The sequence below is a fragment of the Ovis aries genome, chromosome 20 (assembly GCF_016772045.2).
Source record: "Ovis aries strain OAR_USU_Benz2616 breed Rambouillet chromosome 20, ARS-UI_Ramb_v3.0, whole genome shotgun sequence".
In the NCBI taxonomy this organism is placed as follows: domain Eukaryota; kingdom Metazoa; phylum Chordata; class Mammalia; order Artiodactyla; family Bovidae; genus Ovis; species Ovis aries.
Genome location: NC_056073.1, coordinates 32,432,217 through 32,448,183, shown reverse-complemented (window position 1 = coordinate 32,448,183; position 15,967 = coordinate 32,432,217). Strand labels below are relative to the sequence as shown.

Below are 15,967 nucleotides of genomic sequence, written 5' to 3'. Positions count from 1 at the left end.
GTTTCTGTCCTAGATGGCTAACCCTCTCATCTTTCAGAACAATGACAGCCCATACCACTCATTCCGAAATTAGATGAAGCCACTGAGAACTCTGATGCCAGTGAGGAGCAAAAGATGGTCTTCTTTAATTAAGTAAAAGTCATTGTTCCCTTTCGCTCTTAATACAAGTTGGGCTCATCTCACACGGGAACTATCTATTCGTTCAACTGGATATTTTTGGTAGCTTTACAGTTATGGAGGAATAATCATTCATTTTCAGACTGTGAAATTTCATCTCATACAAAAAAAAATTTTTTTAGAATTCTGAACTATCATTTCCTTTGAATACCTAAGTACTGTTTAAATCCATTTTCTTGCTATTATTTGTTGGTGTTCAATGACTCTACAGAAAGACTCTGCTTCTGTTTTTGATCTGAGATGTTAATGCATTTTTATTTTTCCTGGTGCTGTGCACACAAGGTTTCTGACACTGAACTAGGGACAGTGACTGAAGGAAGACCACCACGCTGATGGGACATAAACTTCAGAGTTGCACCGTTACTCTGCGTTTGGAATTTGTCACCCATAATTTCAGTCGTCACCACAAGTGTAGGCATAATGGACCAGCCTAAACACACACACACAAACACACACACACTCTCACACTGTGTGCTACTCTGAGCACAATACTCTGCTGGCTGGTTATCTGTGTGTGTACGTATACACGTGTGTGAGCTCAGTTGTGTCCGACTCTGCAACCCTGTGGACTGTAGCCCACCAGGTTCCTCTGTCCATGGCATTTTCCAAGTAAGAATACTGGAGTGGGTTGCCTTTTCCTCCTCCAGGGCATCTTCTCCACCCAGAGCTCATCTGTGTCTCGAGTGTAAATGATGCCCTCGCAGCTGCTGATTCTCTAATAGACCAAGCCCCTCTCCTGGTTTTATTTCACTGCAGGGCTGGCAACAGAAAGAGGAAGTTGGGGAGGAGGAAATGCAATAAATCCCATGACTACTTCTTCCCCCTCCCTCCACCCTGTCACCTCCCACTATCGGCATCACAGACATTCCTGATATCAGAATCCACCAGGAAGTCCCTTGCTTCCCATTTTTATCCTGAGTCGCCTGTGATGAGGAACCATGCAAGCACCTGAGCTGGTTCATCAGCTGAACAAAAGCAGTTCAAGTTTCCATGTTCCCTGATCCGATTCTGAGGATGGACTGCTGTAACGCTTCAGGCTCAGAGCGACGCAGCAAACCCCATGCAGGTTGTAAGTATTAGAAAAATTCAAGAGCATGACTACCCAAGGGCGGTCACCCAGCAAAGTCACAATATTCAGACATCCTTCCCCGGCCGTGCACCTGCCCCTCATCATTCATGAGTCTAAACATCACACGATCCTTGGAAATTCGTTGAACGATGCTGGGAACAAGCCAGGAACTACATCAAGGGTACTAGCCCGTGTGTTTCTACAAGTATGCCCACACGTGAAAACAGAAAGGGAATCGCATCCTTCAAAAGAAAACTAATCGTGAGGATTCCCTGACAGTCCAGTGGTTAGAACTTTGTCCTTCCGCTACAGGGGGCACAGGTTTGCTCTCTGGTAGAAGGCAATGGCACCCCACTCCAGCACTCTTGCCTGGAAAATCCAGGAGCCTGGTGGGCTGCAGTCCATGGGGTCGCTAAGAGTCGGACACGACTGAGCGACTTCACTTTTCACTTTCATGCACTGGAGAAGGAAAGGGCAACTCACTCCAGTATTCTTGCCTGGAGAATCCCAGGGACGGGGGAGCCTGGTGGGCTGCCATCTATGGGGTCACACAGGGTTGGACACGACTGAAGCGACTTAGCAGCAGCAGCAGGGAAATGAAGACCTCGCCTGCTGCACTGCGTGGCAAAAGAAAAAAAGAAAAAGAAGGAACAGGTCTTGGTTTTGCTTACATTCTAATAGTTGTTACTTTAGTCATCTCCCACTTTTTTGAGACCCCACGGACTATAGACCACCAGGCTCCTCTGTGCATGGGATTTCCCAGGCAAGAATACTGGAATAGGCTGCCACTTCCTCCTCCAGGGATCTTCCCAAACCCACATCTCCTACACTGGCAGGCAGATTCTCTACCACTGAGTCACCGGGGAAGCTTACATTTTAATACTCTGCTTTAAAAAATATATAGCTATCAATACCACATAAACCACAGCAGTACAGACTAAGCTATTTTCTCTATAGCTTTCCCAGTATTTCGAAGGAGCCTTAAACCCACTATACTTCCTGTGTTCCAAGAGTTCTAAAATCACTAAATTTTTTAATGTAAAAATTATTAAAAATATCAATGAATACAATCAATCCCAAAACACTTTAAAGCAGTCATTATTAAAATTTTTCTCAGAGAGGAGACCATAACTAGTTAACAGCCTCTGTAACCTATCTTCAGGCACCACTCAGGTGGAAAGTGTAAGGAAAACATACGCTGGTCAGTTAAGCCGGTATTTAAATGCAGCACTAAAAATGCATTTCACGCCCAACTTCATCAATCACCAACCAATCTTACTTTGCATCTTGGCTACCAAAAGAAAATGAGATTTGTTTCCCTGAAGAAATATGTCAAAGCTCTGCCTGAATTATTAAGCTTTACTATTATAGAGAGAAACTGAGTCGGGGAAAAAAATGAAGAAAATAGAAAAAGAAATAAAATTAGACCCAGGTTGCCATCTACAGACTGTTATCAGCACTGCTCATTCCTGAAGCACTAGATATCAGAATATCAATAAATATCAGCAGAAACATAAAAGGCCAAAATGTATAACTATAATCGCAATGATTGCAAAATTCAAGATAGCCTATGAAGTCTCTCTTTTTTTTAATTAATATGAGAACACTAAAGAACACTGATAAAAAATCTTCACAATTTAACATATGCTGTGAAGGAAGCATAGTTATGCATCTTAACTCTAAAATTTTAACACTTAGGAATAAAATTGGATAGATTACATCATTCCAAATTTAAAATATTTTAAGCATCAAAAACTGTCTCATCCCTAAAATAGAATTCTTGCATTCTTTGATGTGATATTTGTATATATTGAGAATTGATCATCACAATAAGTCTAGTCAAAATCTGTCCCCATTCATGGTTACAAAATTTTCATTCTTGTAATAACTTTTAAGATCTACCCTCTTAGCAACTTTCAAATATGCAATGCAGTATTAATTTCCTGCATTTTTGGCTCATTATCTTGGCTCTCTATATACCTTCCCTTTCATTTTGTTTCAAGTTTTTATTGCTTTTCCCTTCCTAAAGAATAAGAGCCCTCTGGAGGCACAAATGTCCAAAATCACACACTTGGTTCTAATTACTAAAACAGATGCTATTAAAGCAAAAAGCAACTGCAATAATAACTGAATTTGGAGATTGAAAGAGGAAAAAGAGAGAGAGAGAGAAATAAAGACCAATACTTTTGCTAATATAACCTAGAAAATCTCCTAAAGCCAAAGACATCTGGAGGGAGATCTGATAAGGAGAAATGGCTCAATTTTCAAAAGTAGGGATTTAAGCTAATATCCTTAAACTTATCAAATGATGATTTAATCTCGTAAATGGTACAAAAGCTTTTTTTCATTTTCCCTGGGAAAATTGTTTTGGAAGCCAAGACTCATTTTCCAGGTCATATGTTCTTTCTATCAAGATGAAAAGATACAAGATGCTTCATCTAAGCTCCTGTATATGCTTCGAAATCCACGGTATAGGCCTCTTGTGCACATGTACGGGCTAAGTTGCTTCAGTCGGGTCCGACTCTGCGACCCCATGGACTGTAGCCCGCCAGGTTCCTCTATCCATGGAATTCTCCAGGCAAGAATACTGGAGTGGATTGCCATTTCCTTCTCCAGGGGATCTCCCTGACCCAGGGATCAAACCTGCGTCTCTTACGTCTCCTGCACTGGCAGGCAGGTTCTCTACCACTAGCACTACCTGGGAAGCCCAAAAGCCTCTTACTGGGAACAAAAATTCCCCAAACCTTCATTTAAAAGACACCAGCCATTGTCTTATGTAACACCGAGATACAGCAGTGAAAACCTACTATCTACACATTATAAAACCACATTGCAAAATGTACACTTAACGTGGGCAATTAAAACCAGTGCAGATTCTCTGAAGACTGGGGAAGAATAGCTGAGGTCTTCTGCCTTTTCTTAGCACTTTAAAAATGTGACTTGTTTTCATGTTCAACATGTTTTGGTCAGTTTCACTCCCACAGATAAAACTATTGTTGAAAACTATTTGTGGGGCCTTCCCCGGCGGTCTAGCGGTTAAGACTTTGCTTTCCAAAGCAGCAGGTACGGGTTTGATCCCTGGTCGGAGAGCTAACAGCCTACAAGCCTCGCAGCCAAAACACTAAAAAAAACTCAAAACAGAAGCAATATTATAACAAATTCAATAAATACTTTAAAAATGGCCCACATCAACAACAAATCTTTTAAAGAGATCCTTGAAAATATGGGGGGAAAAAATCTTTAAAAAAAGAGAAAACTATGAAAACAAAGGCAAAAATACTGATAGTTTGACTTTTTAATAATGGTTACTTTCCTGTAAAACATGGAAATGCTGATTCAGCTTCTTGTGTTTCCATATTTCCATGAGTGAAATAACCTGAAGAGATGATGGTCCCCTCTCTCTTGAGGGAAAACTGCTAAATCTAAAGATTTTCAAAAAATAAAATGAGAGTAGGACCTAGGATTTTCATAAGCTACTAAGAGCCACACAGAAAATAAGCAAGTAACATTTCATGGAAGCCTTTAATCGAAAATGATTCATGAAAAGTTTAACATGAGTCTTGTTTCTTAGTGGGTTTTAAAATATTACAGAGACATCTATTTTGTAACTTCCATCATTCATTCACCAGTATCTATTAAGTGTCTCATCTTTCAGACCTAGTTATTGGGGATTGAAAAAAATAAACTAGTAAGACATATCCCATGGCCTTGATGGTTTTGCAGTCTCATATATACTGATTAAAATAAACCCTCTATTATTTTTAATGTTCACATGTAAGGCATGCTTTTTCAGGCTAGCTTTTTCCTTTGATGCCTGCCATACAACAATGGTAAAGAATCTGCCTGGAATGAAGGAGACCTGGGTTCAGTCCCTGGGTCAGGAAGATTTCCTGGAGAAGGGAATGGCAACCCCACTCCAGTATTTTTGCCTGGAGAATTCCATGGACAGAGGAGCCTGGCAGGCTACAGTCCACGGGGTCTCAAAGAGTCAGACACGACTGAGCAACTAACACTTTCACTTTTTCCATACAACAAGCATTCACGAAACATCCATTGACTACATTTTATCCTGGCTTCCACATTTCATGGTCACTGGAAAGGACTGAACAAACTTAAAGATAAAATTAAAACTATAAAGATAAATCTTTATATGAACCCACATGTTGCAGAAAGCTAATGGGGCCAAAGAAAGTTAAATAACTTGCCCAAAGTCAAGAGCAGAACTGGGACAAGAATCTAGGACTCTGGGCTTCCAGCTAATTATCATTTAAATCTTTGAAACCTTAAGCCCCCTCCACTTTCTTCTTGTGGAATCGACTCCTTCATTTCACCTGCTCTTTTAACTTCGTCTTGCACGTCTCTCTTCTGACCCTGTAACCATCTGAGCAGCATCTTCTAAGCCCTCACACAAATTTGTGCTGTCTCCTTAGCTGTGAACCCCATGTGAGCTGTGATTCTAATGTGACGCTTTGTATGGACTTTGAAATGAGCTGGAGCTCTCAGGAGGAAGACAGAGCTCTGGCCATGAATCTGAACCTTGATCCCATTCACCCCTTTTTCAGAGCAGCCCAGCATGTCTTCCTGCGGAGGTGAGTGGATCCCAGGGGGAGGGAGAAGCAGTCACTCCTCCAGCCGTGTCCCAGCCAGCCCAGCTGCCCACAGCATCACCCCACACTCATGTCTTCACCCAACTGAGACCACGCTTGGAGTGAAACCAAAAAGAGCCTATCTTTATAAAAAGCTAACGTGAAAAGGTCACAATTCTGACAGCATGCCTCTTTAGTCAACCCCATGGATTATACAGACCATGGAATACTCCAGGCCAGAATACTAGAGTGGGTAGCCATACCCTTCTCCAGGGGATCTTCCCAACCCAGGAATCGAACCCAGGTCTCATACACTGCAGGTGGATTCTTTACCAGCTGAGCCACCAGGGAAGCCCTAGTTTATCACACTTTTATCCTATAATCTTGTATTAATGCAAAATGCTTTAAATTATTTTATACTGTCTCTCACCTGGTGATGCAAGGTATGTAACTATTAATAATTCAGTACATACCGTTATTGGTAAAGTTGTGTGGGTGTTCTCTTGGATATCAGTGAAACATCTTTTTGAAAAAGTGATCTGTGACTAAAAGCAGTTAGTAATAAATCCGAACAAGAGTTGTAGACACACAAATAAGAGAGATCACAAGTAGGTGGTAAAAATGGTAATCAAGCATTTTTAGCTGGAACACAGGATGGTAAAATTTACCTTTCTCAATAAGAACACTCAAGAAATATTTTCTCTTGAAGCATATCCTCATAGCACAATTGCTAATTACAACTAGAAATTAAGCGTGAAAAACACCAGCAATCTCTCATACACAGAAAGTCTTCTTTGAAAACTCTCATAAGTGACAAATACTATGTGAGTCCAGGAAAACAAACAGATCTACTTACAAATTAAAACTCTATCACAACCTTAAAATAATGATCATCAGTAACAACAATATAATAATAATAACAAACTTACCACTGTTTGGGATTGTTTGTGGCGAACTCTTTAACTTGGCATTTTGTTTCCCTTTCGTGGGTTTTTCTGAATTCGCATCTTTTTTCCCTTTCCTCTTTGGGGGCTGAGGAGACGAGTTGTCACTGGATCCAACTGTCGACTTAGACTGGCGATCATTTCCCTACGTGGCAAAAGATTAACTCTTAACTATTGGCTGATGAACACCTTGAGTGACAAGTACAAGTCACTAACGTGATAAAAGGGGGCAGGGGCCAGCGGTGGGCGTTCTGTGCCGATTCTGCTTCTGTCCATTACCTACATTAAATTCTTCCCGGTGGCAGCGGAAGGGTCTACCAGGGGAAGGAGAATAAAAATAATAGCACTTGAGGGACTTCCCTGGCAGTCCAGGGGTTATAACTTCTCCTTCCAATGCAGGGTGTACAGATGCAATCCCTGATCAGGGAGCTAATCTCTCACATGCTTTGCAGTAAAAAAACAAACAAACAAACAAAAAAAAACATAAAACAGAAGCAATATTGCAATAAATGTGAAAGACTTTTAAAAATGGTCCACATCAAAAAATATTTTTAAACAAGTAATAGCACTTGACAACTGCTGAGTATTGATATGGACCAGGTGTTGCTATGAAACTGTCTCACTCAGTCCTTATACCCTGAGAAACAGGTACTGTTATTGCCCCATTGTATAGACAAGCAAATAAGGCTTAGAGGTTAAGCCTGGCCAAGGTCATATAGCCAGCGAGGACCAAAGCCAGTCCGCTGTCTCAACCATCCTCTTCCTCCTGCACCTTTCAGAAGAATCAGCAGATAACTACTGGATGAGGAATGATGACAAAACCCAGTTTGATCAGCTAATCGAGAAATACCTTCTTAACGAGTTGTCACAGTGAGCACACAGGTATCATCATACAAGCAGGTGCGCACTGTGCTTAAAGAAAACCTGCAATACTGACTCATCTGTTGGTGACATCCACCATCTCTATGAATCACAAATCCAGAGCAACATAGACACAAGCAGCTCAAAACGACATACCCCCACCACCATTCCTGCAAGACAACCCCGCTGACCACACCTATGGTGGTTGCCTCTGATTCCCACGTGCATCTCAAAATGAAGACCTTGCCTCTGAAAAGGGGGCTTCCCAGCATGAAGGTGAGGTTGAGCTCAGCGGCTGCTGTGGTGGGCGCACGTACAGTTCCTGGGAAGCCGCTTAAGAGCCACTACAGTGGTGGCCCCTGTACCCAGGGAACAGCTGTGCTGATTCTCAGTGCAAGAAATTCCCTCCTAACAAGACAGCCTTGGCCTTAGGACACTCAGGTGCTGCACCTACCCGAGTGTGTGAGGTGTGAGGCTGCAGGTAGCAGAAATAATGTGAGTTTTAGAGACCCTGACTCAGAGTCACTGCACTGCCACCAAGCACCAATGGGACCATGAGGTAACTAGTTCCTACCTTCTTGGAACCTATTTCCTTATCAGTTCAGTTGAGTTCAGTTCAGTCGCTCAGTCGTGTCTGACTCTTTGCAACCCCACGGACCCCTTATCAATTGAATGGGGTTAATGTGCCTGCTGTTAGGTCTCTTACATGAAATGAAATGGTAACATTTATAAAGTAACTGGTATAGTGCCTGGCGGGCCTCCCTTGTGGCTTGGTGGTAAAGAATCTGCCTGCAATGCAAGAGACGTGAGTTTGATGCTTGGATAGGGAAGATCCCCTGGAGAAGGAAATGGCAGCCCATTCCAGAATTCTTGTTTGGGAAATCCGAGGACAGAGAAGCCTGGCAGACTACAGTCCATGGGTTTGCAAAGGAGTTGAACACGACTTACCAACTAAAAACAAACAAACAAAAAAAAACAGTGTCTGGCATGTAGTTTTATTCAAGGACTATCAGAGGGCTTCCTCCAAGAGCAGAGAGTTACTATCTTTTTCTTAAAAATCATATCAAATTTATACCATATTGGGTGCAATTTTATGCAACATCTGTACTATGCTAGTATCTGAAAATAAATGTAGTAATGTTAAATAAACAAATCTGCCTAGAAACCTATTATAACTGCTCATTTCAAACATTTAGATATTCAGTCATCCAGAAGTGTTTAAATAGCTTTAGCTATCACCCAATTAAGAATAGAAAATTTCACAGCTTTACAAATGAAGTTATTTATGCTATTTTGTCATAGCCTACAAGAAAATGAATTATGCATAGATTTATTAACAGTATGAAAACTTGTCCAAATCTATAACACTTTTTTGCATAATTTAATTTCCTATTCCAACTGCAATTTAAACATACAGTTTCCACTTAATTATTGCATTAACTGCAACCAGAGTTGACGTCTTTTTTCTTTCCTTTTCTTCAATGATTATTTCTTGCAAAGCCATAAACTGCCAGGCAGGAGAAATGGCTAATGTGATTACAGTGAAGATTCCAAAACCATCATATGAGAAGGAACCATCAGCCTGGTCTCACATTCTAGTCTATTTTCAAATTAGTCTATTCATCTCAAGATTCTAAAACTTTAAAAGCCTTGAATGAGAGGAGTAACCCTTCTAGCAAGCCTACTAGAATGTTCAGGGATGCTGTTCAATTTATCAGGACTAAAATGAAACAAAGAAAGCAAAACTCTGGATCTCATCATGACAGGGTTTTTTCTGGTTGTTGTTTTTTTCTTCAAAAGGGGTAAAACAAGGGAGAAGCAGACACTGCATCCTGGGGAGACTGAGAATTCACATGATTTTAAGCATCAACTCTCTTGCTGAATGTACAAGAAGTTCTGATTTACTGCGTTTCTGATGAAAGTGAAAGTGAAGTCACTCAGTCGTGTCCGACTCTTTGCGACCCCATGGACTGTCGCCTACCAGGCTTCTCAGTCTATGGGATTTTCCAGGCAAGAGTACTGGACTGGGTTGCCAGGGACACTCAAAAAACTGATTTTGGAGCATCAAGAAAGACTAGTTGATTCCAATAACTATATGAGGCATAGCTTTGGTAATGGACACTCATGCATTCAAATACTGATTAATGACTAATTGCCGGGCACTTGACAAGAACTAAACTAAACTTAGCTTCCCTGGTAGCTCAGGCAGTAAAGAATCTGCCTGCAATGCATGAGACCCAGGTTCGATCCCTGGGTGGGGAAGATCCCCTGGAGGAGGGAATGGCAACCCACTCCAGGATTCTCGTCTGGAAAATTCTATGGACAGGGGAGCCTGGAGGGTTTACAGCCTATGAGGTTGCAAAGAGTCAGATACGACTGAGTGACTAACACAACACAAATTAAACTTAGAAAAAAATAATTGCTTTGTAATTAGAAAACGGGTAAGAAGTCAGATGTTTTCTATTTTAAAAAGAAAGCACGTTGTATAGCACCAGGAACTCTACTCAATATTCTGTCATAATCTAAGTGGGAAAAGAATCTGAAAAAAATGGATATATGTATATAACTGAATCACTTTGCTATATCTGAATCTAACACAACACTGTAAATCAACTATACGCCGATATACAATAAAAAAAGAAAACCAGATGCATCTAAAAAGTAAAAACATGTGCAATAAATACAAATACAAATAAATTATATAGTATAAATTATATACTTATCTATTTACATAGTTCATTATATAAATTATAGATAATACATAGACAAATTATATAGAGACAGGGAAGGGCAGAGGAATAGAAGAGGGATCTTCCTTTCTTTTTTGAGACTTCTACACATGACTCATAAATGGGGTAGTCATTGCTATTTATGGGGCATAGGGAATAAGATTGTCATCTCATACTGCTATGTTAGTTGATAAGATAACATTACTGAGTAGCTTGTGTGCGAAATACTCATAAACACAAATATTTACCAAATGCATAGATAGGCATTTTTTCAGATAAAGGAATTAACTTTCTCAAAGTTACCCAGTTTTGACTTTTCTGCTACACTGACACTTGCTAGTTCCCAAGGGACTAGAAACAGCTATCATATGGTTTGATTCCCTTAAAAAGTCACCTGGAAGTAATAGATTACGATTTTATCTCTAAGTGGAAGAAATCAAGCAGCAGCCTCATTTTACAGGGCATCCCATGCAAACACTAGACCCTATGTGATCACTCAAGCACTGTCCTGTTTTTCCCCTCACACACATATCAAAATACCTGACAGAAATAGCAAACCTCTGGCTCAGACCAACAGAAAACTAAAAAGAGCCCTTTGATCACCCCCTTGCTCTACTCAAATTGGGACTGTTTTGGATAATTCCCTAGGCTCTTCCCAACAAGATCCAGTCAACTCAGGTTTCTGTCATTACCACGGTAAACTCACTTTAAGCCTTCATGAACATGTGCCAAAGACACAAAAGCCATAATGCATCACAAAATCCCTCGTAAAGTGATTTTGTGAGGGATTTGCCGCACACAGCAGCACTCACAGGGTGTGTATTTCAGCGGAGCATCCAGGAGACCTTGTGAGCAGGGGACCACACTCAGACTCAGGCTGGTGTTTCTCTGTGTATTTGCTGATGGGAAGTGTGAGAAATCTTTTTATCCAAACTGGACACAGGTTCCCAAAAGGCAAAATGGAGTTCTGGAAACTTCAGAATCGACCTTTCACTGTGACTTTGTGATACATGGATAATCATGTTTTCTCACCAAAACCTGAGCAATTGCCATATTTGAATCTGTAAATTGTTGATCACAAGATGTATTAGCCACTTGGGAATTAAGGACAACTGAGAACAACGTACGGAGAAGGCAATGGCACCCCACTCCAGTGTTCTTGCCTGGAAAATCCCATGGACGGAGGAGCCTGGAAGGCTGCAGTCCATGGGGTCGCTGAGAGTCAGGCACGACTGAGCGACTTCACTTTCACTTTTCACTTCCCTGCATCGGAGAAGGAAATGGCAACCCACTCCAGTGTTCTTGTCTGGAGAATCCCAGGGACGGGGGAGCCTGGTGGGCTGCCGTCTATGGGGTCGCACAGAGTCGGACACGACTGAAGCGACGCTGCAGCAGCAGCGGCAGCAGCAGCAACAGCAGCAGCAACAGCAGCAGCAGCGGCGGCAGAGGACAATGTAAGGTAGTCTTTAGCTCCAACTTTCAAGCATGTCCCTGATTTTATGTCTTTTCCACTAGAGGGCGCTTGGACTCTGTGCACTGAAACCTCACACCTAGAGACACCCTCCCTCTGGTGGGTTAATTTTTCAAACTTAATAGAACTTCAGAGGATTCCCTTATCGCTTCCTTTTGTTTTCCAGGCTAGAATCTCAAAGTACTTGATTCTGTGACCCCCCGCGTCTGTATGAGTGGTGACTTCTGGTCTTTTCCTGCTTTGCACAGGGCATTGCCTGGCTGTTTTGAAAGGGTTGCTGGACCCCCCCACCGAACCTCCTCACCTTTACCCCAAACCCTATTACCTACACTTCCTACCACAAGGGTGGGGCCTTGCTGACCCATCACTTCTGCACAGCAGGTCCTCTATGGAGAGTGTAGCAGCTTTCTCTCTCTTTTTTAAGCTCTATCAGGCCCCCACCCACACTTCCCTTCCTTATGCAATACAGCCATTCCTAGAAAGCTTGTGGAGAAAAGAATTCCTAAAAGTCCAACTCTGGGTCCCCTTTGATTTGCATCACGAGTTCAGGGATGCCTTCCCTTGAACTGAACAGTAAGTAGCTCCTTAAGTTGTAAGCCAGCTCACCCATCGTCCCCTTCACTCACACTCATCCCAACTCCATGCCAAGCGGTTAAGGATCTTGAAAATATGTACATTCTCCAGGGAACCAATTACTTAAAGGAAAGGAGCAAACTGATCCTTCCCTTAAAAAGTTCCTGAGCTTGTGACTTTGGAATGCCCAACGTAGAATATTCTCTCCGTGTGGTTCACGGCTAGTCACTCACAAATCCACTAGATAGGTTTCGTGGAACCTCACTGTGTGCCCAGGGGATTATGCCCCTCTGCTGAATATAATCTCCTACAAGAGGCCCACCCTGGCCACCCAGGGGGTACTGCACCCTCTCTAACTTTCTCCCCCCATATCCTGATACATGTTTCTTCAAGTTTATCCCTGATTAATATCAACTGTATATTAGTTTGTCTTTTTCCTCCTCCAGAATGGAGGCTTCAGACATTTATGGTTTTCTCTGGAATCTCTGCCTCCCCTTCCCCACAAGCACTAAAACAGTTCAGTTCAGTTCAGTCACTCAGTCATATCCGACTCTTTGCAACCCTATGGACCGCAGTACGCCAGGCCTCCCTGTCCATCATGCAACTCCCAGATTTTACTCAAACTCATGTCCACCGAGTCGGTGATGCCATCCAACCATCTCATCTTCTGTCGTCCCCCTTCTCCTAGTGCTCGGGACATAATATGGACTCAATAAATGGCTACTGGATGAATGCAGCCATCAGTGACAACATACAATAATCCCCCGCTGCCTTCTGTCCCAGTCACCCGCATCACTCAGGACTCCAGCCGTCCCACTGCCTCCTGCTTCTGTTCTTGCCCCACCCACTTCTCTGCAGACACCACAGCCAGAATGATCTTTCAAAAACAGAAATCAAATGCTATCACTCCCTTCCTCTGCCCCTCAAATGGTAAGGAATCAAATCCAAACTTCACACACGGCCTGCACCACTGGGCCCTGCCTGCCTCTCCAATCTCATCACAGACCACCCCGGCCTTCTTTCTGTCCCCTTTCTTTATGCCAAGCTCTTTCCTGAGGGCCTGCTATGGAGGCTCTTTCTCCCCTGCCCCCACCTTGTATGGCTGGCTGCTTTACCTCATTAAAGTCTCAGTCTCAGAGCATTTTATATCAGCAAATGCTCTGCCACATTTTATTGTCCTCATGGCACTGATCACCACCTGAAATTATATATTTGTTTAGACACTGATAGTCTGTCTACCCCCATTCTTCCCACCCCTCCCCGCCCCACACACATACAGGCACTAGAACAAAAGTTCCGTGCGGTCTGAACGCTTGTCACCACTCTGCCAGCTGCTTGAAGGGATTCCTGGCACTCAGTAGGTGCTTGTTAAACATGTGTTGGATGGATGGCTGGATGACCGGATAAATGGACAGAATGCTTGATGAATCTACAGAATGCTTCGTGAGAAAGCATTGTGAGAAAAGAGACAGACTCTACTATCACTGTGTTATTCTAAATCAGAGCATGGCAATATAACATTGGGTCTTTGCTTGTGTACGAGATAGAAACTCATCTCAAAACATAACTTTGAGTCCTTAAAGGTCCCTTCCTTAAAGAGACCTTTTCCTGACACACATATCTAAATTCTTCTTTTTAAAAACAACAAGAAAAAAATAAAATAAAATAAAATAAAATAAATTCTCCTTTTATTTTCCTGCATATCGTTCTATCCTTTTCTCTCATTTTAATCACACTTTGCAATTATACACTGCTTTGTGGTATCATTTGTATAACTTTGTCTCCTTGAGTAGGACAGAGCTAAGAGTGAGTGTTGTGTCTTTTTGCTCAATACTATCTTCCTGGGGCTTAGTTCTAGGCCAGACACACGGAAGACATAGCCGGTCATCATTAGATGACCCAGTATTCACAGCACAGATTCGAAAGAACTTCCAAACAAGTGATCAAGAAGAGGTACACACGTGCCTCCTGTGTATGGATCTGAAAATTGGAAACACATTTTTAATTTTAAAAAATCATTCTAAATTTCAGAAGAATAATTGGCACCTAATCTCAAAGTTCAGTCACTGTGAATGTAAAGACCTGAGTCCTAATCTTGGTTCTGACATGAACTTCCCTGTGATCTGAGTCAGTTATTCAACTACACTTGGTCTCTGTTTAACCATCACCTCTCCAGCTATACTGTGAGGGTTAATGAGCTCCTCTGTGCATGGTACATGGAAGAGATTCCACTCCAAAGTCCTAAAGAAAAGAAGGGTAGTCTCCCAAATCTAAATTCCTGGACTTGATTTAGCTTTACGGCTTCCCAGGTGGTGCTAGTGCTAAAGAACTCGCCTGCCAGTGCGGAAAACTAAGAGACACGGGTTCGCTCCCTGTGACGGGAAGGTCTCCTGGAGGAAGGCACAGCAACCCACTCCAGTATTCTTGCCTGGAGAATCCATGGACACAGGAGCCTGGCGGGCTACCGTCCATAGCGTCGCAGAGAGTCAGATACAACTGATTTAGTATGCAAGCACACATTTAGCTTTATGATGGTTACAATATATTTTTCAGTTACTGGAACACTCTCTCTCCCCTTGCTCTCCATATTCATGAAGTTATGGGTACTCTGCGGCTCTCACTGTAAGCTGTGCCCCCAACCCTCTCTATTGCCACCTCCCCATCCTCCCACTCAACAGTGTGATGAAGCCAGCTCCTCGCCAGGCTGTGATGAGTGTGAGGAAAGGACGTCACCATGACACGCCTCTGCTCTTCAACTATGACCGTCCCGTGGATGAACTTGCAAATTCTCATCTGATGTCCTCAGTCTCTGCCATTTACAAATGCTTACTGAACAGTCTGCAGCTAGACTCCATGAAGACATTGACAACTCAATGCATTAGAAATTAAGCAGGTGATTCTTTCCTCAGCTGCCCTCTAATTAGCTATAGTACCACCATTTTCTCAGGCATCCAAGCTCAGAAACTTGACCAAGGTCAGCACTATTTCTTCACACACAAAAAAAACTTTTTTTCAAGAATTTCACACAATGTTACAGAAAAAAGGGGAGGGGAAGAAATATCTAACTCATCATTAGGAGACAATATCATTGTCCAGCAGCCACTTATTTTACAAGACGCCAGTTAAGAGTTCTGCTTATTTAATTCAGAAAGGGAGAATATCAGATCAATTCTGACCTCTACAGGTCAGGAAATTCAACCAAAAGAGCAGAAAGAGAAGTTTCAGCTAAGAAGACCTGTCAACGCAATACTCCAGCAGGACATGAAGCTCATCCTCATGAGGGGGTACAGACAAAACACACAAACAGGTTAAGAAGTTACCTACTAAATGCTTGTCACAGTTCCCACGTAATGGGTATTCAATAGATGATGCTGAAGTAACAAATAAATGAATGAATGGTGGATGAAAAAGATTCTGATAAGGAGCTAACTATTTAGAGTGATTCTCAATCTTTTTTAAAAATATAACTGAGGATTGCCATTCTGTTACATACACTTTCTTTTTAGTCTTTGTCAGTGATAGAAAACAGCGCTGGGCAGACCAGTGATGTGACCTAA

At 42.2% G+C, this 15,967-nt stretch overlaps 1 protein-coding gene across 3 annotated transcripts in view; it reads right to left on the bottom strand.

Moving 5' to 3' along the window:
• Positions 1-15,967, bottom strand: part of DCDC2 (doublecortin domain containing 2) — a 143,529-nt gene that overhangs the window by 73,536 nt on the left and 54,026 nt on the right. For all 3 annotated transcript variants that reach the window (XM_027958438.3, XM_042236817.2, XM_060403768.1), the window contains one exon: positions 6,762-6,921. In XM_027958438.3, the coding sequence (XP_027814239.1) occupies positions 6,762-6,921 (160 nt within the window). The remainder of the gene's footprint in view (positions 1-6,761; positions 6,922-15,967) is intronic.